Source organism: Ziziphus jujuba, chromosome 4, assembly GCF_031755915.1.
Source record: "Ziziphus jujuba cultivar Dongzao chromosome 4, ASM3175591v1".
Lineage (NCBI taxonomy): Eukaryota > Viridiplantae > Streptophyta > Magnoliopsida > Rosales > Rhamnaceae > Ziziphus > Ziziphus jujuba.
In genome coordinates, this window is record NC_083382.1 from 23,024,285 (window position 1) to 23,047,306 (window position 23,022).

The 23,022-nt window shown below is 33.0% G+C and overlaps 2 protein-coding genes across 2 annotated transcripts; one reads left to right on the forward strand and one right to left on the reverse strand.

Annotated features, from left to right (window-relative positions):
* Positions 1-11,963: 11,963 nt before the first annotated feature.
* On the reverse strand, positions 11,964-15,946 carry LOC132803569 (uncharacterized). Its single transcript, XM_060816795.1, has 3 exons — positions 15,934-15,946; positions 12,830-13,257; positions 11,964-12,375 (listed from the first exon to the last, which is right to left on the reverse strand). The coding sequence occupies exons 1-3, from the start codon at positions 15,944-15,946 to the stop codon at positions 12,208-12,210; spliced, it is 609 nt and encodes a 202-aa protein (XP_060672778.1). The 3' UTR covers positions 11,964-12,207.
* A 3,537-nt stretch (positions 15,947-19,483) lies between these two features.
* On the forward strand, positions 19,484-22,112 carry LOC107417097 (plant UBX domain-containing protein 4). The gene is made up of 4 exons (XM_016025659.4): positions 19,484-20,075; positions 20,536-20,821; positions 21,420-21,515; positions 21,608-22,112. The coding sequence occupies exons 1-4, from the start codon at positions 19,576-19,578 to the stop codon at positions 21,992-21,994; spliced, it is 1,269 nt and encodes a 422-aa protein (XP_015881145.1). The 5' UTR covers positions 19,484-19,575; the 3' UTR covers positions 21,995-22,112.
* Positions 22,113-23,022: the final 910 nt, after the last annotated feature.

Genomic DNA, 23,022 nt, shown 5'->3' on the forward strand with positions numbered 1-23,022 from the left:
ATGAGACAATTAAAATTAAAAACAAGACAAGAAATTAAACAATAGAATTGTAAACTAGATCCAAGTAAATGACAAGAGAAAAGAAATCCAGGTCATAAACGCACAATTTAAAAATTTAAAATGGAATTATAAGGAACCTAGAAGCATATGATTTTGATATACCTTCTACACTTCCTATATTTACTCAAATAAGGTGACAAAATATCAAATTCTATCCAATATCTAACCCAGAGAATTTTTTATCAAATCTAATTTCTTTTTCCAAAGTGAAATTAGAATCTATGAGTCCTTAATAAAAATTAAATATTCCTTCATAAAATTCCTAAATCCTCAAGCCTTGAGCTCTCTCTTTTGCGGTTATCCAATTCCAAATTAAAATTTTCAATATTAATTAAGATACATGTTGTGTTAATCTAAGTAACCAATTTAATATGGAATTCAAGCAAGGAAGAAGTTTATCATAAAAAATTATTCACATCATCCTACTATGAAGATTGAGGAAGGAAGATATTAGTTTGCTAGTTTAATTAGGTTTCCTTTTACTTTAGGTTTTTAAACTGGTTGTTTTACGATAGCTGTGTTATTTTCTCCTTTAAATTTGTTTTAGGATAACTTATGTCAGTTTCTCTTTTCCTCTTGTTGTTCTATGATAACTTATATTAGTTTTTCTTTTAAATTGGTTGTTCTATGATAATTTATTTTAGTTTACTTTTTCGATTGGTTGTTTTATGATAACTTATACACGTGGATATGGTTTACTAAAAGGGTGGTAATGGACACTATATATATATATATTTTTTTTTTTTTTCTTGATTGGATAAAGGAGTTGAATGTTGAAAATGTGGTAATCTTGCTATCTTGTACAAGCCAAAGTCTACCAAGGTTTGCACTCTCTTTCCTTCTTTATAAGAAATATTTTGTTGAATGACTTAATGCAATATATATTTATGTCTATGTTTTATGTTCCTTTTAACGTCTTTTGAATGTCTAAATTTTGTTGTATTTAGCTTAGAAATTATCTGTTTATTGGGTATTGATTTTGTTTTATAAAATGATCATGTGCTGGAAATTATGTTTCTACCAATATAGGTCTATTGTGGGGGCTGACATATTTTGGGTTATTTGAACCAGGTAATGATTTTTTGATTTGTTGTAATAGACATATAAAAGAAAATATAGCAAAAAGAACAACTCAAAAAAGACTTGAGAAACCCAAGACATGCATGTTGAAAGTTGGCATTACTGCTGAGATTTCCAGCGGCTCACATGTTTGAGATGAATTGGAGGCCTTACCCAATTCTTTTGGACTGGTCTTCTCCAAATTTCATCTTTAATATTTCAACATACCACATGTCAAAATTCGAGCAATTTGGATGAAGATATCCTAGCCTTCTATTTGGTCAAATTAGCACTATTCGATTTGGTGGAGACAATCTTTTAAAATTCAAAATCTCACCAATCTTTGCCACATTTATGCACTCACATGTGAGCTGGTGGTTGAATTGTGATGTATAAGAATTTTGAGTGGGAAATGTATAATTTTTGAATATTAAAGACTTTCATTTGGTCTCACACAAACTTCACATATGTGAGCAGGTTTTGTAACCATATAATGCAACAAATGAACGAAATGAAATGATGAATTATGCTGTCTAGTTTGTGTGGCCTACTCTTAGTATATTCTCTTCTTTTTTATCTTCTTCTTCTTTCTTTCACACAAAAACTCTAAACAACCTCACTATCACCATACAAAAAACAAACACAAAAATCATCTAAACACCAAACCAAAAATCGGATTAAGTGTTGTGCACAAGACTAATACCTTGTGTACAACACTCTTTGCCAAGTGAACCAAAAACCATACCAAACTCCAACATTGAATTCTGTCCAAACTCACCCTTTTTTTTATCTTTTTTTTTTTTTTTCTTTCCTGAGTTCTAAACAAACTTTTATTGGGGTTTAAATGCATAAGATAATGCCTTCTCATTGTTTGGAATTCTTACAATTAGCATGTATTTATATAGCCTAACAATAGAAAATAACAAATTATATATTAAAAAGAGTAATTAAGATTTTGCTAAAAAAATTATATACAAATATTTCAACTATATTAAATATTGTAAATATATGTATAGGATAAACAAAAGAAAAAGGAAAAATAAAATAAAGAAAACACTTGATGATAGGTAAGAAAGGTATTAAATTAAGAAATTGTAAGAGAAACAGCCGTATGGTGGGCCCTTGCCCTACTCCCACCCCACCCCTTTGAGATGGCAACATTTATCTACTCCCTAATTCAAAGAGTAAAATATCGATCTATGGTAAGATGATTTAAATACAAACAATTTTGGTTTATGATAAACTTGTTTCAATTCTATGACATATAACCTAGGTTACAAGACATAAAGTTATAAGATATACACTAGGTTTTAAATATGCAAGGCGATATTGATTAGAGCTATCTACTATTCTAATAGGACTTTAAATGAGGCTCAATTGAATTATACTATCATTAAAGTTAGCTTAACGTTTTTTCTCCAAGTTTCAAAACAAATAGAAGAATAGAAAGCACAATCCAACTTACACTCCATATAGCTACAAGCACCCTTTTTTGCCTAAGCAAAAAAAGATCCTTAAGTAACATTAGGAAGTAATTGAAAAGCAGAAATAACATCCATAAATGCCTTACATGAGATGTGAGAAAGGGATGGACCAATTTTTTTATGTGCAAACAAGGCATTGAAGGCTTCAACAACTAGCCATGGCATAGATAAATCACAAGCAAAATTAACTAAGGGAAACCAGAGACTGCGCTTGGAAACATGCAAGACATTAGCATAAAGGCATGATGTCCAATGATAGAAACGATTTCTATTGAAAAAAATTGCTTGTGAATTGCTAAAATCTTATAATGAAGAATAAGAGAAGAAACAAACAACTAAATGGTATGGAGAACACTTGGTTTCACATTGACAACAACCAATCCCTTATTAAGAGAGAGCCAAACATTTGTGGGAACTGATTGAAAAGCAACTAAAAGTTCAGCTAAGCATAAAATTTGGGAATGATGCTGGTGACAAAAAAATTGTAAGGCACATTTAGAACTAGAGTTCCCAATGGCTCTACAATTTTGGAAAATTAAATTCATTAAGTAGAAGTGTGAAAGGACCAAGTTACCAATTTATGAGTAGGTTTGAATTTATCATCAAATTATTTTTCCCAAATTTCCCATTGTTACTATTTAAATTTCATATGCAGTCCCACTTTCCATTTCATTAAAGACCGAAAAGGACTAGGAAATTCATGAACACCCTAAAAAGTGGCAACTAATTGGAGATTTTCATGATCAAGAGAAGAAGAAAGATGTAAGATATCAATCGCTACAGAAGAATCCTATGATTTCATGAGAGAAAACAGGATTTAAGAAGGATTTATGAAGATTTAGAGGAGAAGGAAGAGTTGAAGAAGGCTATGGTTCATTTTCTTTAGTTGGAGAGTTATGAGATTCTAGCAATGAAATATCATCATCACTCTTAATTCCTTCAGAAACATCCACTCAACTCTTTACAGTTTTAAGGTGAGAAAGAACTTCAAAAAAGTCCATAGAATTATCATCAGGAGTCTGCTTAATTTGACTTGTCCCTTCATGTGCAGGAGAAGAGACTTTTCTTTAGTTGTTTCTTCAAAAATTGAGATATTAGAAGAAACTTTCTCTTTGACTGATTTAGCCACATAGATCTACATCTGATGCGAATCCACCCGTGCCCACACAACCAATAACCTGTTGGGGTGCTAACCCGATATGGATGAAGACTGGATCGATCACTAGGACTCAAGCTAAGAGGTTTAGGGACAACCTTGTTGCCTTTTTCTAGGGAGTAATTCATACTCAAGAGGGTTTGTCCATATCCAAAGATCCAAAACCTGTTTTGAGCATACAAGTGGCGGAAACCGATACGGACCTGGGTAACAGTTTTGGTGCATTTATGGAGTTCGAGCAGCATGAAATGGTTCCAATTGCTCATGGATTCAATACATATTCTAAGATCTCATGGAATCAAGTCAAGACATCCAAAAAGGGGCTGTGCACACAACATGACAATTTGGCCGGTTTTGTTGTATTACCCGCTAACTTTACTCTATTTTGCTTAGTTGCCTTTTTCTCTTTCCTCCAAGCAAGGGTAACATGTGGGACTTCATGATCAGCTTATTTGTCATCCTACAAAGCATATGGAAGCTGATTTGGAGCTTAAATTGGTCAAAGATTGATCAAAGCCATCTTAGTCAAAAGTATAGTATTTTAGTTTCCTAATTTGATTTCTACTTTTTGTTTTAGGAAATTACCTTTACTTTTGGTTTTTATTTATTTATTTGTTGGAAAAATAAGTTTAGGAAAGTTATTATTTTATTCTCTTCATTATAAATTATTTAATTCCTAATTCAAAATAAATAAATTAATTAATCAAAATTAGTTTAGAAAAGGAGAGAGAACATTCGGCCATGCTTAGTTTCCTAATCCTATTGGCCGGTTTTTCCTTTTGTTTTTAGGGTTTTATTTTGTTTTCTTTTAGCCTATAAAATGGCTTTTTTTTTTTAAGGAAGAACAAACCTTTAATAATATTAAGAATTTATTTTGTGAGATTGAATTTCTCTTTGTTCTTTTGAACACCTAAAACACCATTAGTGAATGAGTGTTTTAGTTTGACTTATCAATAGGATATCCATCACCTATTTTGGCATCTTCACTATACCAAGGTTTCTAATCACAGGTTGGTTAGGGGTTAAGGTGACCATTTAAACTTGAATATAATTAGATCCGGGTTAGTATAATACGAGTTTAGGCGTAGGTCATCCTAGGTTCGTATCATTTGGTATCAGAGCTAGTTTCTAATTACAGGTTTGATCTATCTATCTTTATTTTTATTGTTTTTCTTTGTTCTTGGCTTTCTGTGATTTTAGCATTAGGTTAGAAATTGCATTTTTGATTTCTTTGGTTGTCTTATCCATTTGGTCACTGCGTTCTTCTTTGCATCTTTTCTTTTTTTTTGTTCTTCTTCATTCATCCGATCATACCTTACATATATTAAAAAAAAAAACAAAAAAAAAAAATTCTTTGTTCTTCTTTGCATCCTAACCTTTGTGGTTGACGACTTAGTGTGTTTTCATTGAATTTTGGTGCAATTGGTATTACTATAGTTTAATAAAGATTGTTATTGTTGCTTGAACCCCAAAAAAAAAAAAATCATTCTTAAAATTTTTCTTATTCTCGTGGTTTGTGGTGTTGTATTATTGATATTTCAAGAGAAAACAGGTAGTGAAATTTTTTTTTGGTTGATTTGAGGAGCACCAAAAATAAGACAAAATCAATACCGAAAATAAGGGTTGTTGAATATTCACTAATTTCACTTTGCAAATCTAATTCCAATTTGTTCTTAACATTCTAGTTTCTTGTGTTTGTGCCAAATTTCTTGTTGAAAACCGAATCTATCACCGTTGCCTTTTTTTCTTGTTACTTTTCATTCTACTTGTCTTCTTAGCCTTATTTTCATAATTGTTTGGTAGGTCTATTTGGATTGTTACTTGCTAGTTTGATTTAGTTTGAAATTAGTTTGCAAAGAACCAAATAGAATTACTAGAGTGGTAAAAGGCAAGAGAGGTGAGAATATAGAGGGTAAAGCCAAACTATAACTAGAGTACAAACATGAGTAAATTGAGACCTTGAATTTGAGCGAAACACGTGAGGGAGTGTTGTGAGGTCTTTTTTTTACTAACAAGTTTTGGAAAAAAATCATGTCACAAGACAAAAGCAAAGAAAGCATGGAAGGAACTCCAAGTGTGGCTGATCCGAAGTTATACATTCAAGCTTTGGTAGGAGAACTCCAAGGAGCACTACGGTTGGAGATTGGGTAGATCCATGATAGGTTGGATATGATGGAATCATTAATCCAAACGCTGCAGCAACGGCCACCACAAAGATTCACTCATGGTCGTGGTAAAGGAAGACATTCTCCAAGAGGGGAAGATTTGGAGCGAATTGGAAATGACTATGAGGAGGAAGAAGATGTTGGTTCCTGTACCAATTAATTTCGTGGGAGAAAAAGATTAGATCGAGGCAATGACTATGGAGGAATTAAGATGAAAATACCATCGTTCCAAGGTAAAAGTGATCCAAAAGCTTATCTTGAATGGGAGAAGAGGATTGAGATAGTATTTGATTGTCAGAACTATTCGGAGGCTAAAAAGGTTAAATTAGCCGCTGTTGAATTCACAGACTATGCTATTGGATGGTGGGACAAAGAGATTATGCTATTGGATGGTGGGACAAAGAGACACTTTCTAGGAGGCAAATGGGTCAAAGACCTATAGATACATAGGAGGAGATGAAGGCTTTGATGAGGAAGTGTTTTGTACCTAGCCATTACTATAGGAGCACTTTTCAGAAGCTATGGAGTCCAAACCCACTCAAATCTCTATGGGACCAATAACCAGGGCAAGAGCAAAGAGGTTTAAAGAAGCATTAAATTGTTTAATCCAGGCGGTATTCACATATCAAAGAAGCAGGTTCATTACTGAAGATGAACCAAAATTGGTCCATATGATTGGGACGGTGAATGCCAACATGAAAGAGAGCTTAACGCAAGGAATCCTACAACATGGTGATGTGGCACGTTTTGATGATATGGATGGTGATGTGGCATCTTATGGTGACATGACACTTTTGCCATATGGAGGGTGATATGCGTCTACATGGCTTCCAACTAAGCTTGGCCGAATTTTATAATTAGGAAAACATTAATTTTTTATTTATGTCTTGATTGGATTTTGGCACGTTACCTATTTACTTTCCTAATTTAGTTTTTATTAGGTTTTTAAATTACTTTCCTAATTTTATTAGAGTTGAATTGGTCAAAAAATTAAAGGCCATTCAAATTAGGAAACGAGGAACCACATTAGGTTTTCTAAACCTAACCAAATTAAGTTTTCTAAACCTAATTTTCGTCCATCATTATTTTTAGCAACTTTAGGAAAGCTTTGTATTTTATTTTGCCTATTTAAAAGCACAAAAGTCATGAATAAAAATCAGATTACAATTTTGATTAAAGGTGAGAGTGATTCTCTGGGTACTCTGAGAACTATATCGAACTTTTTAAGCTTTACTTGTGGAGTTCAAAACTGACTTATCAATAGGTTATTCCGCACCCTATTGTGGCATTTTCACCATACCAAGGTTCTTATCTCAAATATAGGTAAAGAGTCGAGGTCTTCCATTGATAATTTGTAATTAAATGGTCCAATTCAATCTTTGTTACGGGTTTAGAGGCAAAGTCGCTCTAGGTTTGTATCAACTTCTGCTATTTGGTTTCATCTTCTAAAATTGAAGGATCTTTTCATTTCTCTGGAGACCTGCAATAAGATGTATCATGAGCGAGGCATTCCCATGCAGAGCAAAATTTAGGCAAGTTTTCATTGTAGACTGAGACTAGCAAACAAGCACACTTCTTATCCAGCGTTATCAAAGTTGGAAATTGACTTGATAAATCAACATTAGTAAAAATTCTGGCATAGAGACCAACATCCCCATTCAGAGTTGCATGAGAAAATTTTAAAGGGACACCATATCCCCTTGCAAGATTAGATAATATCTATCGATGCTAATAAACACAGTTCAATTCATAAAATCTCACCCATACTTGAGCATGTACATTACAAGGCATTGAGTTAAGGCATTGCATAAAGTGTACACTAGTAGAGATCATTAGGTTATATGAGCATATAAAGTTCAAATTCTTAAATTTTAAGGCCTTAGCTAATGTGAGTTTATTCATGAGCATGTCATTTAGTAATGTACACTGGTAGAGATCATTAGGTTATATGAGAATATAAAGTTCAAATTCTTAAATTTTAAGGCCTTAGCTAATGTGAGTTTATTCATGAGCATGACATTTAATATATTTGTTTGGCTATATTCACATACACATGTGGAAGCAAAGATATGTTGAATGGAAGATAAGTTTCAGATTGCAATTATACTTTGAAGTTATTTTTGAGATTACAATTGACAGAAAGAGTAAATTTCGAGGTCACCATATCGCATTATTTACTTGTTCTCAAAATTTTTCAAATTTTGAATAAAATATTTTATTTGTTTTTGAAATTCTAACCTTTAAGTTTGTTTTTAAAATGTAGTTGTTTTTAAAGTTGTAGTTAAGTTGATTTGTTTTTAAGTTCTAAGTCATTAATTTTGTTTGTTATGTTATAAGTTGTGCTAGATGTTTGGTTGTTTTTAAATTTGAATAAGTACTTGTTTACTTAAAGATAAGCAAATGTTTAAGTTTGGAGGTGCGATCAGTAGGCATTTTACTCACTAATCTAGCTATGTAAACTTAATTATTTGTTTGATTTATCAAGCTTTTTGTTGCTTTTAGGAGTTTCATTTTCTTACATAGGAAAAGCTTCAATTATAGTTTTTTTAAGATTATTTACAAATTATTGAACATTTTTAGCTTCTTTAGAGTGTTAAGATCGAGACATGAAGACAAAGCTTTATGGAAGCTAGCTTGACATGCTCACTAGATTTGAAGAGGTGTACACCCCAAAATGAAGTCTCAAAGAGGGAAAACTCAATGAGCTTGGCGTGCCCACTCATTCTAGAAGGTGTACAATGCCACCTTTATCAAGGGAAGGAGGAAGCAATGGCGTGCTCACTCATTCAATTTAGTGCACATGCCAACTATAGTTGAGGAAGAGAAAGAATGCATGGTGTGCCCAGCATCCTTTGCGCATGAACATGCCAATTTAAGTTTATTTTTACATGCGGAGCATTTGTGAAGCTTAAATGTTGATTTTAATTGTTCAAGGCTAAATCATTAAAGGATCATGAGATTTGGATGTAACTAATTTTGGAGATAGCTTAGTAATCAAGATCAAATGGTGGAGATTTAGATATCTAGGGTAAAGATTAAAGAAAACTCTTAAGAAATGGCTATATATATTTACTTAAAGGTGCAAGACTTGGGGATGAAAAAAAGAGGAAGGTTGGAGAGACAACACAATTTAGAAAGAGAAAGGTTTTTATAGAAAGAGAAATTTTAGAGTTTAGAGTTCTTAAAGAACCTAAGACTTTAGGTTACTTTAAGAAAGCCATCATTTATTGAGCATCTCTTAATCTTTTCATCTCTTCTTAAATTTTTTTTTATATATATTTTATAATAGAATTCTTGTTTTGTGTTGAGATAAAATTTAAATCTATGGAGTTTTTTTTTTTTTTGTTTTTACTTTTATTAGAGGCTAAATCTTTTATTTATAACCTTAATGGATCTCGGATTATGTTTGTGATAGATTGATTTGGTTTATTAATAGTATAATTTCTATCCAATTATTTATATTTTTCTTGGGTTAATTGAAGAATATACCTAATTAGATTGAGCATTTGGTTAAGCATTGTCTAAAGTGAAGAATTAGTGTTTGGGTAAACCTAATTGGTAGATTGAGAGAAGGAAATATAATCTAAGAGCTATTATGAGCTTAAGAAAACCTATTTATTTCATTATCACACTTAGAGAATGAAATCGACCAAGCCATTTGGTAAGTTAACACCATACGATAACCAAATTCTGAATGTTTATAGATTAATATAACCTGCAATACTTTTGAATATACCTGGCAATTCGGGTTCGTGGGTCGTGTTCGTGTCAACCCGTTTAATAATCGTGTCAAAAATGCCTAACCCGAACACGACCCATTTATTAATCGTGTCAGGTATCCAAAACACTAACCCGACCTGTTTATAAACAGGTCAACACGACACGACCCGTTTAACACGATTATTTTAACGGGTCGTGTTGATCTATTAACCCGTTAACCTGAAATTGACCTATTAACCCGAAAATTAACCTATTAACCCGTTAACCCGAAAATTGACCTATTAACCCGAAAACTAATCGATTAACCCGTTAACCCGAAAATTAACCTATTAACCCGAAAACTAACCTATTTATTAAAATAAATTATTTAAAATGCCAAAAATTATAATTCACAATACATAAGTCTTAATATGTGCTAAAAAAGACAAATTCAATACACCAACATAAAATTTAATGTCCTAATAATAGTAAAACACCAATACAAAATAAAATAAATGGTATCAAATTGTTATCATAATACATATAAAACCAAAGAAAAAAGGACATAACTATCATTATGCTCCAAATTTATTTATCGATGTCCAGATTCCAAACCAAATATGTCGATCTTTGGTGCTCAACAATCCAGCCTGGGATCATAATATCAAAATAAATAAATAAAAAATCAATTAAATATAATACAAAAGTTAAAATGTTAAAATAAAATAAAATAAATTAAATAAATTTTAACATTGATATTACCTTATGCTTGAGTATTAGCATAATTAGAGCATTGACTTGAAGATTCTTCTTTATTGATATATCACAGCTCAAAACATCTTCAGTAAGATCCTCAAATTGTTTCTTGATAAATACCAACTCTAACATAAGCATTTACATATATAGGAGATAGATTAAATAAAAAGACCAAAAAAATCATATTACATTCATTTTATAACCACAAATATTAAGAATAAATATGTAAAAGTAACATTAATTAATTGGAGAGTAAGGAAAAGAAAATTATCTAAAAACCATATCTGTCCATTTAGAACCACAAATATATAGAGCAAATTTATAAGATTAATACTAATTAATTGAAGAAGAAGCAAGAAATAGTAACTCTTCATAAATGTCATCTAATCTTTTATTGAGACTTATATTATTGCTATCATGGGACAAATAGAAACTGTCGCTCTTTCGGCCATGGATGGTTTCCGATCATTTGGCCAAGCTTGCCAAATTGTGATCTACACAACCAGGTTGATTACTATTGTTTTTGTATATGGAACAACGGAAATATTATTAAGAGATCAATTAAAAATATGCTAGAGATATTCAATGTCTTGCTCACCTGAGACTTGAAAAAGAGTGAAATTAAAGAAAGAGTGAAATTAAAGGTTGCACAGGTGGGAACAAAAATTCCCCATGAACACACAAACAAGGAACCACCTCATCCATTCTTAAAAACACCAAGAAAGCCTTCTCTATAGAAAGAATAGCATCTGAGTTACGCAGGCAGCAGGACTACTCCCGAGAAAAAAAATTACTGGAAGATAGAAGGAATCTGAAATGAATCACCTCTTCATTGTCCAGCCACACATCAGAGAATATGACAACATATCATTAAATGCTTTCTTTTCCAAACCCGCAAGTCTAAGCTATGATAAGTGTATAGGAAGCATCAGCAAATAGTATTCAATAAGTTCAAATATCTCCAGAAAATGAATCACTGATGTTTTAACTGTGCTGAATGTCAGTAAATAATTGATAGGTACTCTTTTGTTAGTATACAACCACCAAAAAAGCCATATCCAGCAAGCACCTTGAGTGACTTCTCTCTGTCCTCCAGTGGAAGAAATCCACAGGTAATAACCTTCTTTACAAAAAAAGAATTAGCACATCCCAGAAACTCAACCTTATCTAATTTTAATTATTTCGTATATATATTCTGAATAACTTTTCCTTTATCATCACTGGAGTTGGAGGAGTTAGCAAGCAAATGCACATAGAGACTTGTTGGAAAAATTAAATATAGAAGTTTGTTGGAAGTGTTACATTACAACCAATAGTTAGAGAAGTTGGAAAGTTTGCATGGGAAAAAGAGAGAGAAGGTACAAGGGAACGGAACTTTATCCTTTTACATATCCTAACAAATTAAAAAACAAGAAAAAATTATGGCAAACAAAAATAAGATTTTAAGAAAAAAGAAGAATTTTTGTTGATCTATTATCCAAACACTTAGAAAGTATGCTGCATGCCTTGTCTACTTGGGTTCAGAGAACCAATCGTCCTATCCCTTTTTTCATTATTTATCCAAATTATTGGAAGTCATAGTATATGGTCCCATTCCATGTTGATGCTTGGAAAAGATTAAAAAAAAGGAAGCGATTAATAATTCAATGTCAGAAAAAAGAAAAACAAAGAAGCAAATAATTAATCCCCGAGATATATGTAGCTATAATATATATATATATATAAATATATTTCTGACCCCAGTAGCAAAAGGTTGTGATAAAGTCACCATAAACCTACTAAGGTAAAGAAAATTGCAGTTTCACAAAAAAAAAAAAAAAAACATAGATTATTCAATTTTGGAATAGGTATACCAGACCTTTTCGAAAAATGACAAATTTTGTTGCAAATCTTCACTAATTGGAATTGACAGCTGCATCATCATTTGGTGAGCGTTTTTGCCTACAAGCCCCCTACCATTACTGCCAGAAAAGAATATTTCCTTCATATACTTAACCTGTACAAGCCAAATGCATAATAAGCGACAGATCCGCAACAGATAGAAAGAAAAGCATTAGAACCTATATAGCATTAGATATTGATGTAGTGCCTGAGCTTATTAGCAGAGCATACACCATCACAAAACCAAGTGGGTCATGGCCTAAAATTTATCTCCAAGACTGAATATCTCTAAAAGTTTTTAAATTGTCTTACTTAATTAAGCAATTACAAATATTGATTAAATTTCTTCTTACTTTTTTTTTTTCCTCTCAGAATAATTTGTACTTACTTATGTTTGGTATTTGAGTACTACCATTAACAACATACTACAATTCCCTGATGGAAATGAAACCATAACTGAAAAATCTCCATAAAAATGCCCCTTTTTTTTTCTTTCCCCCCCCCCCCCCCCAAAAAAAAAAAAAATAATAATAACAATATAGCGAATTCTTTCTTGCTTTTGCTCTTACCTTATCAACAAGACCCGGAAGCGATTCAGCGGAAAGATACCTTGCAACGTTCATAGCCAAAGAGAGATTCAATCCAACAGCACTTTCCAAAAGAGCAGCCTTTCCATTATCACCTTTGTCTCGAGCCAAATATCTCGCCTTCTCCTTAAAGCCCAGCAACTCCAAGCCCAACTCCTTCCCCTGGCTTTTCCAGGAGCTTAAGGTCGTCCAATTCCCAGTGGAGATGGCTGATGGCTGATGGAGTTTAGAGATGGGGCTGGCTGGTGAGGCAGAGAGAAGAAGCAGGGGTAGAGGAAGGAGGCTTTGATGGCTGATGGAGATTGGAGATGGGGCTGGCTGGTGTGGTCTGTGGTGGCTGCGTTGTGTGCTGGAGAATAAGATGCAAAATTGAAAAATAGGGCTTGACTCTCGACTTTTGAGTTTTAGATCTGAATTTTTTTTTTATTAAAAATATATTTTTTGTTTTTAAAAAATTAATAATAGAAAATTATTTGTATAAAATTTTTAATTTCTAATATTTTTTAATTATTAAATATTATATTAGTAATAAAATATTAATTTAATATTAAATTTAAATGGGTTGTAATAGGTGTATAATCGTGTCGGGTTGAAACTGACCCGTTTAATAAATGGATCGTAACGGGTCAATTTCGAGTTAAACAGGTCAACCCGAAAATGACACGATTAATAATCGTGTTAAACGGGTTGACCCGATTATGACCCGAACCCATTTATACTAAACCCAAACCCATTTATTCCGTGTCGTTTTCGAGTCGTGTCACCGTGTCATGACCTAAATTGCCAGGTCTACTTTTGAATGTCTACTTGATGGTAGCAACCTGTGATAAAAATACAATCTTGTCAAATAAGAAATCAGAAGCATCGGGAAAAATGTATGGAATAATCAAAATAAGATGTTTAACATATTTATAACTTAAAACACAACCTTTGGAACGAAAACAAAATTCCCAATTTCTAGTCCATTACTATCTTTTTTCTTGAATGGAGTGCAAATGTAATTTGACTATTTATATCATGAAAACTTTTAATATTGATAGTGTGATGCAATATTTTTGTTTTATGTTTTGTCTTTCTTTCTCTTTTTTCACTTTGTAATTGCATTACAGCAATTAACACAGAGCTTAATGACATCTTAGATCAAGATGTTGTTGATGAAGAAAGGTTGTGGGGAAAAAAATAAAAATAAAAAACTTCACAGCCAATCTTATAATCTTTTGAGTTTTTACCTGAAGTAATTTAAGAGTGGCTACTTTTGAAAAGGGATCCACATGGGAATTTATAGGTTGTTTTTTATTTCTTGTATAAATTTTTACATCACATATGTCAAACAATATCATCTAATACCCTTCAAAATCTTATAATTGATTTGACCTCATACTTCTTATATATATATATATATATATTTGGTGTATTTATAATTACTATATATTTTCATTTTCACAAATGTAGGTTTCTTATATAGAAAATCACAAACATTATTTCATAATATATATAAACATACACACACCCATAAAGAATTCAATGAAAGCGTACTCATTTTTCTTTTCTCAAAATCCTAACTCTACATGGTAGAATTTGAAACCATAAAACAATTGAACCTTTCTTCCACAAGCGAATTACATGAATAAAAACTCTAATGGTCGGTCTAGTTACTAGATTGTTAACTCTGGTGCTTCACACTACATTACTCTGATCTTTAGAATTTATCTGGTCACTTTTATTATAATGGTAACGATGATATTGTCACTAGCAATGGTAAAAAAATTCCTATCATACATGTTGGTTCAACTTCACTTAAATCACCCACTCACACTTTGCAATTGCATAATGTTCTATATGCCCCTTACATTACTAAAAATTTGCTTTGAGTAGCAATTAAAATAATGTCTCCATTGAATTTTTTCATGATTCTTTTCATGTGAAGGATATGAATACATGCATCCTTGGGGCAAGACTAGAATAATGGCCATATCTACGAGCAGCCAATTTTTCCTAATACTCCACATACCTCTCCATCTATGCTAATCAATACTGCAACCTCAATCCTTAGCAACTTTTAACAAACTTAGTTCTCAATGTTGTTTACCTATTTATGAGTCTGAAATTTTGAATAATTTGTATAATTCATGTTTATGCAATAAAAATCATTGTTTGTTAATGTGTCTCTAATCTCTTGCTCTAAACCTTTTAAAATTCTGTATTAAGATATTTGATGCCCTACTCCCATTTGGTCTTTTGATAAATTTAATACTCTGTGATTTTTGTATACTATTTTACCAAATACACATGGTTTTATTCTTTGCAAAAGAAATCAAGTGTCGTGTCTGTATTTAAACCACTCGTAGAGAATTGTTCTAAAACTAAAATCAAGACTTTTTATGCCAATGGACGTGGTGAATTCAAAAGATTTCGGATGGCATCTAACATATAAAATCCCCACTATACACTCTTCACTTGTAGGCACAATTGAATGCAAGCACCATAACATTGTTGAGATGGAGCATGCACTTATTCATCATTCTTTCATGCCATTTAAATTCTACACACTTATTTTCCAAATTGCCACACATTTAATCAACAAAATTCTCACTCTTGTCTTTAATAACAACTCACCCTTTGCATCCTTGTTTGGTCTCACTCCCAATTACAACAAATTTTGTGTCTTTGGTTGCTATTACTAACTTTATTTACAACCTTACTTCTCACACAAACTAGAACCTAGATCTCAACCATTTATTTTTATAGGCTACTTAACAAAACATAATGCGTACAAATGTCTCAATCCCAACACATTTAAAATGTATGTCACTCATCGTGTTGTATTTGTTGAGGATCAATTTCCATGCAAAGCTTCCCAATTGTCATAAAACTCTGTTGCACAAGACACATTCACATATTGGACTTATCCCATCTCCAATCTCATATCTCCTACACCTATTAAACCATTTGTCTCAAATGCTCCCCCATCGACTTAAATTACTCTCGTTCCATATCTACCCACTCTGCCTACATCTTAAGATTGCATGGACCATGCAATGTTCCCACGCCAAATACCTTTTTTTCATCATCCAATCAATCCCTACCTCTGAACTCCATTACTGCACCTCCATTGAGTCATGAACCCAATTCCAAAGCAATGCCAAACACTAAGAATGCCTTTTCCTCAACGCCATCATAGGTACCTCCCTCTTCTTCATCTAATTCTATTTCCACTTCTCTCATGCCAAAATAAAACATTTACCCCATGATTATTAGGTTTAAGAATAATGTGTTTAAACTAAAAACTCTATTTCTTGTTGCATTCGAATCAGATTAGGACATCGGCAACTAAATAATGGTAAGTATTAGGCTCTGTGCAATATTTGGCTTTAACTTGACCGGACATCTCTTTTGCAGTTAACAAACTATCTCATTTCATGCATCTTCTAATAGTCGCTCATTCTACTGCTATGAAGCATATTTTACGGTATCTACTTGGTATTACAAAGTTTGGTCTTCATTTGCAGAAGTCAACTAACTCCAACTTCACACCTTTGTTGATGCTAATTAGGTGAGTAACATTGATGATCGCTCTTCTATAACCGTCTATATTATATTCCTTGGCCCCAATCCTATTAAATGAAGTTCAAAGAAGCAAAAGACAATTGTCCACTCCTCCACTGAAGCCAAGTATTAGGCTGTCACCTCCATTTGTGCTTAACTCGATTGAATTCAGAATCTCCTTCAAGAACTTTGGGTTGTACTCTCTACTCCCTCATAATCGATTGTGACAATGTCGGAGCAACTTATCTATGTGCCAATCCAATGTCTCACTCTCAAACAAAGGACATTACTATAGATTTCGAGTCACTCATGTTCACACTTTTGATCAACTTGCAAACGCTTTGACAAAAACTCTAGCTTGTCAACTATTTTAAGTAAATCCTTCCAAGGTGGGCATCCATGATTGAAGCTCAATCTTGCAGGGATATGAAAGTTAATAATCTCATATTGATTCTTATATTACTATAGATTTCATTTACACGAATTTAAATTCCTTATATAGAATGTAAATCGTTATTCTATAATGTGTATACACACACACACACACACACAAAGATATCAATGAAAATGTGCTCATTTTCATTATCTCAGAATCCAAACTCTAAAGATAAAGATAGAAAATAGGATAAATATAATGGTCAGTTCCATGGACAGTTCCACTTTTTCATGTAGAAACAAACATTCATTTATGTCACATTTTTAGTTTATAATCTTTGGTGAGGAAAATAGTATATATATATATATATGAAGATTTAAGTTCATTATTTGGTTAAAAAAAAATTGCGAGGAAAAAAATGAGAAAATATATATTCTTAAAATCATATGTTATGGGAAAACAAGTGAAGATTTTTTATCTCTTCATGTTTTCAATTCCCTATAGCTCTTATGTTCCAAATATAATGTAATATCTAAATGCATCTAGATTTAGACAGGAGGCAATATAGTATATTATAGTGTCTATTTTCTTCCTAGAACATGTAACGTTTTTTTTTTTTTTTTGACCTATAATACATGTTTACTTACTTGTAACTTGATGAGTTTTACTTTTCAGTTATAAGGGAAGATGCGGTTTGCCTTCAAATATCAATGCAAACTACTGCTATGCATTGGGTTATGGAAAGACTGGTTAATTTCCTCGGTTTGTTTCTTTATACTAACCATTCTACAAATCATTCTTTTGTGAATTCAAGTATGTACAAGTTCCGTTCGATAAAGTTGCAGGGATCGTAATCTTTTTAGTCCTCATTTTTTGAGCATCCAGGTGGGAAATCTGGCTTCTCCATTTGACGAATGGATGGTAGGTGGCATAACAATGACTTCTTTAATGGACGTGGACAAAAGACATGGTACACCCTCAGCTGCCCTTTTCATCATATCCATGGAACTTTATGTTGTTTTCTCTTTTTACTGTTTTCACTTACCTTTTTGGGTACCTAATCATGATATTGAACGTGGTAATAAACATTAGACTACTAGAAAATAAGTTGACCTTCATCTCTCTCTCATTTTCCAACTTCTGAGATTTCAAATTTTGCAGAAAAGTTCGAGCCTGTGATTAAGAAAGTTTGAAGGTAATTCATGTATTACCTTCAATTTATTGTCTCTGATGAAATTCGTTTGGGATTTAAACTTGATAGATGGTAATTAAACATGTTTTCCAGGTGCTGCAGATAGAGTAGCATAACATGGGCACCACTTAGCACTTAAATATTTTTTTTTGTCCTTTTTCTCTTTTTTGATGTGATTAGGTGCAAATTTCAATCTGTTCTTTGGAACTACTATAAAGTATTTTGATGAATCTGATCATGGAAAAGCCTTTGATCTCTCTGTATTTTTTATCACGTCCCGTTCAATTTGTGGGCCTAACGGCTAATTTGGTCAATGAGACTGTTGCTGGAGCTTGGAGCACAAACCTAGCCAAGCTGGAAGTTAGGAATTAATGCTGCAATAGCCTAAATGAGTTCTATTGGGTATTTAGTTCTATTATATCCCAATTAACAACTGAAAAAAATAAATAAATAAATAAATCAAATTAAAGATATCCGCATGGTCCTGATAATTACTGAGCCATCAAATATTTGCTTTTTTTTTTTTTTTTTTTTTTTTTTTTTTTTTTGGTTTTTAATTGTATAGGTTGCTATTTGAATTTCTTTCTTTTATTTTTCTTATTTGTTTCCAACTTTTCTTTTACCTCTCTCTTTCTCATTCTCTTGTAAATAAGTATTGTACTCACTCCAGAATTTGAATTGCTATATCCATAATTATGATAAAAAAATTAATAATAATAATACCACTAATAGAAAACAAAGAGTGCTTCGAGAATACAAAGATTCTAGCAACATTGGTTGAAAAAAAATAGTGTTAAGCTTTGAATGTAGAACATTATATCTTTTTTTCAAAATGAGCATTGCCCTTTGGAATGATAAATTTGTGCTCGGTATTTCTTACAAATTTTACTAAATTATAGATACTGATTCTTTTTTATTTATTTATTTATTTCATTTTAGATATTAATTCAAGTGTCAACATTTCTATTTCATTTTAATTTAATATCAATAATAAACTATTTATGTTAACTAATAGGCACTTTCACCCTCACTCTCATCCTTTAATTATACTCAATTTCATGTTAAAAAAACAAATAATAATAATCTACTCAATTCCATAGTTTATACTCCATGACATTCAGCCAATAATAACTAGTAAGTGAGATTAACAATCTTCATGTAATTAAATATGTATAATCATTAAAAAAAAAAAAAGTACACATAAAACTATTTTCAAAGAGTTGTTAATGAACCATAGCAATGGTATTGACATTCTGAGAATTTCTAATCTTTAAAAAAATATGATTTCTTATTATGAGGATTTTCGTTAACAAAATATATATATACATATATACTATGAAGATTTTTTTTTTTTGTTTTTTGGGTCAAATTTAATTGTGAGAATTTTCCCTATCTAATAAATTAAATAGTAGAACAAAAACAAAACGATATGTATCCAATGGGAAGCGATAAGCCAATAGAGAAAAACGGTGCCGTTTTATGTAATCAGAGGGTCAAATATAATAATGCCAGGGAGAGAATGGTAAGCCAAAAGAGAGAGGTAGCAGAGGGGTAGTAGTAGTAGGAGTTTAAACGGAATCTGGGGCATAAAAAAACCGAGTGTGCAAGAAAAGCATGGAAACCGAAGCGTTGCAAGAATCCCTAATCAATTCCTTCAGCGAGATCACCTCCTCTTCCAAGCAAGAAGCCAGTTTCTTCTTGGAATCCCACAATTGGGATCTCGACGCCGCCGTTTCGACTTTCTTGGACAACAACATCAACAACAACGACGTCAACACCACCACCACCACCACCAACACGTCCATCGCCGTCTCCGGCACCGTCGTCCCCCCGATCCCTACCTCTGGCTCTCCGTCCCCGTCCCAATCCCCCGATTACACCCCTTCGCGTTCTCCGTCGCGCTCTCGCTCCGTTTCACCCTCTCCTTCTCGGCTTCCCTACGAGCTGCGTTCCAGACGCGCCGCCGGTGGGACCGACAACAAGGCCGATAAAATGCCGTCCGGTACCCGTTCCCGTGGAATACGTACGCTTGCCGATCTTAACCTGCCGGCCCATGATGGTTCCGGAAGTGACTCGGATGAGCCTCAGGAATATTACACGGGCGGTGAGAAAAGGTATCCTCTCTTTCTCTCTCTCTCGCTCTTGTTTCTTTTTGAATTCTTCTTGTATTTGTTTATTGATGTTACTTGTTTGTTTGCCAAGAATGTAGTGGAAAATTGAGAAGATATTTTTGTTTTTTGGCAAAATTTTTGTTTTTTTAATTCAAATACAGCCCTAATTATTTGCGGTTTCCCTTATTTTAGCGTTTGGGTACCTAGCAATTCGTGAAAATAATCATTTAGCAGTTTTTTCTTTATATTTATTCTTTGACTGCCTTAGTTGCTTGTTGGTATGCTCAAAATCACAAACAATGCATCACAATGCTTTCTATGATTGGAAAAATCTAGTTTTTCAATCCCATTTAAAATTTATAGGTTCACCGTGTGTGATGGTTTATATTATTTGCAACACACTTACTTTATCAGCTTAATGAAGTACTTAAGCTAGCTATTTTTGTTTAATTGCCTATGGCAGTGGAATGCTTGTCCAGGATCCTACCAAAGGTGATGATGTAGATGCACTTTTTAATCAAGCTAGTCGGTCTGGAGCTGTACCAGGACCTGCTGAGCACTTTCATCCTTCTTCCAGTACAAAAAGCTTTACTGGAACAGCAAGGCTGCTCTCAGGAGAGACGGTCTCGGCTGCCCCTCCACCACCTGATGAAGTAACCCACACCATTACTTTCTGGAGGAATGGATTTTCCGTAGACGATGGTCCGTTGCGGAGGTTGGATGATCCAGAAAATGCCCCCTTCTTGGAGGTACTTTTTAATGATGTCCTTGCAGAGTGGTTTTTTAATTGTTCTTTTGCCCTTTATACACTGTGATTTAGAATTTGTATTTGTATTTTGGTTGTGTCTATGAGAGCATTTATAATCCGGCCTACCCAACCTTTGTGTCACCATGTTGTTGAATTGAGGCTCTAAGGTATAATTTTTACTTCAAAGCATGCAACTGGGAGGGTTGGCATGTTGAAAAGGAGACTATAAGTCTCAGGGATGACATATTCTTCCTACCTTTGAAGTTCCCCAGCTAATGCTTTCCACTTAATTGCTCGTTTTATTCATATATCAATAAATTGCTTCTTTTTCTTGGATTATTGAAGTTTTTGAAGTATTTTCCATGTAGTCAGAATCTAATTCGGTAGTGTTTGGATTATTTATCTACCTTCGAGGTGTAGACACTTCTAGAAATTCATATTGATATACATTCCATTCACCAATAGTTGAACTTTTTATTAGCATTACTGAATGAGTGAATGGCTTCTCCCTACTTGCCACAACATGTGCAGGTTTAAATTACATCATCTTCTTGTAGCATAAATGTTATGTGCTTATTATCAGTGATATCTGAATGTAGAGCATAAAAAATTCCGAGTGTCCACAAGAGCTTGAACCAGCAGATAGGAGGACAGCCGTCCATGTTCGGTTGATGAGGCGGGATGAAGACTACCCTGTTTGTTCTTCCACAGCTGTCTCTCTGTATATTTGTTCTTTATCCAAATTCTTGGTTCCTTATTTCTGATGGTGTTTTACCTTTGCTTCCAGAAACCAGTGAAGCAACACACCCCTTTTCAGGGTTTGGGAAGAACTTTAGGTAGCACCAGTAGCACATCCTCGGCTTCCTCCGAGCCAACTGCTGCTGCCATTTCATTGAACACTGCTCCATTACCATCAATGGGTTTAGTTGTAGACGAGTCGTCACCATTGACCTCTGTTCAGCTAAGATTGGCAGATGGAACACGCATGGTTTCTCGCTTCAACTACTATCATACAATCCGAGATGTCCGTTCTTTCATTGATGCATCAAGGCCTGGTGGGCCAAGAAGTTACCAACTGCAGGCAATGGGGTTTCCTCCCAAGCAGCTCAATGATCTGGACCAGACGATAGAGCAGGCTGGCATAGCAAATTCAGTTGTCGTTCAAAAACTCTAGCAGGTTTACATATTTGCAAGGCAGGTCAAACTTCATTTGAAGCCTTAGACAGAGAAAAAAATGGAACCTTTTAAACATACAGCATTTTATATAAATAATATTGATTAATTTCCATCAACTATGCATTTTGTGGAATCTATTTTCCATGCTTCTCTTCTCTTTCAATATCGACAGGCTATTTGGTTTGGAAAGGCTTTGGTGGCTTTCTACCCTTTTTCCTCTATGGTTGTTGATTAATCTTCTTTTTTTTTTTTTTTTCCCCACTAGCATATTATATTTGATTGAAAAATTGCAGAATGCAATGTTGATGTAGAGTTTATCATTTTAACCTTATAAAGATTTTGCAAGATTTCGTAGTTTGTAGAAGAGAGGAAAATATATATATATAGAAAAAGATTAGGTTGTTATCGGTTCGTATGTGGATCTGTACCAAAATATATATATATATATATATTATTTTATATATACGGAAAGAAAATATGAAAAAGAAATCATACATTTATTGACATTTTTCAATATAAAAATAATATTTTAGCAAATACATACCGTTTCTGAGTTTGAGTTTTGTGATGCAAAATGTACCATGTGAAAAAAAAAATGGTAAATGAGAGAAAATTGGAAGTGTATAAGTATATTGTCACGCTACATGTATGGTAAAGATGCTTGTATAAATATTGAAGTGAAAGAAAGCACCGAAGAAAAACAATAATGATGAAATTGAAAATTTAGCATGCGTATCCGTCGACAAATTTATGGATAACTCTCAGCGGATGCTGTGCCGTTTATTTAGTTTTACTTTTTGGAAAACTGTTTGCGTGTGATGATTTCTTTGAAAAGTAGCATCTCATCTTCCCATTATGATTTATCCAATACGACATCGTTTCAAATAGCTCAATTCATTCTTTGTGATTTGTACTTTTATGTTTTAATTTTTTTGCTGGACTTTGTGATTTGTACTACTCATGATTAAAATGAAGGGTTAAATACATTTTATTATCCTTTAATTTGGGTAAATTTCATTTCAGATC

What these genes read in the sequence shown, in the direction of transcription:
- LOC132803569 (XM_060816795.1), bottom strand. An exon ending in TTCCGGGTCTTGTTGATAAG is followed by an intron (nt 12,376 to 12,829) that starts GTAAGAGCAAAA and finishes TGGCTTGTACAG; the next exon opens with GTTAAGTATATGAAGGAAAT.
- LOC107417097 (XM_016025659.4), top strand. Translation starts at nt 19,576, where the DNA reads ATGGAAACCGAAGCGTTGCAAGAATCCCTAATCAATTCCTTCAGCGAG. An exon ending in TACACGGGCGGTGAGAAAAG is followed by an intron (nt 20,076 to 20,535) that starts GTATCCTCTCTT and finishes TGCCTATGGCAG; the next exon opens with TGGAATGCTTGTCCAGGATC. An exon ending in AAAATGCCCCCTTCTTGGAG is followed by an intron (nt 20,822 to 21,419) that starts GTACTTTTTAAT and finishes ATCTGAATGTAG; the next exon opens with AGCATAAAAAATTCCGAGTG.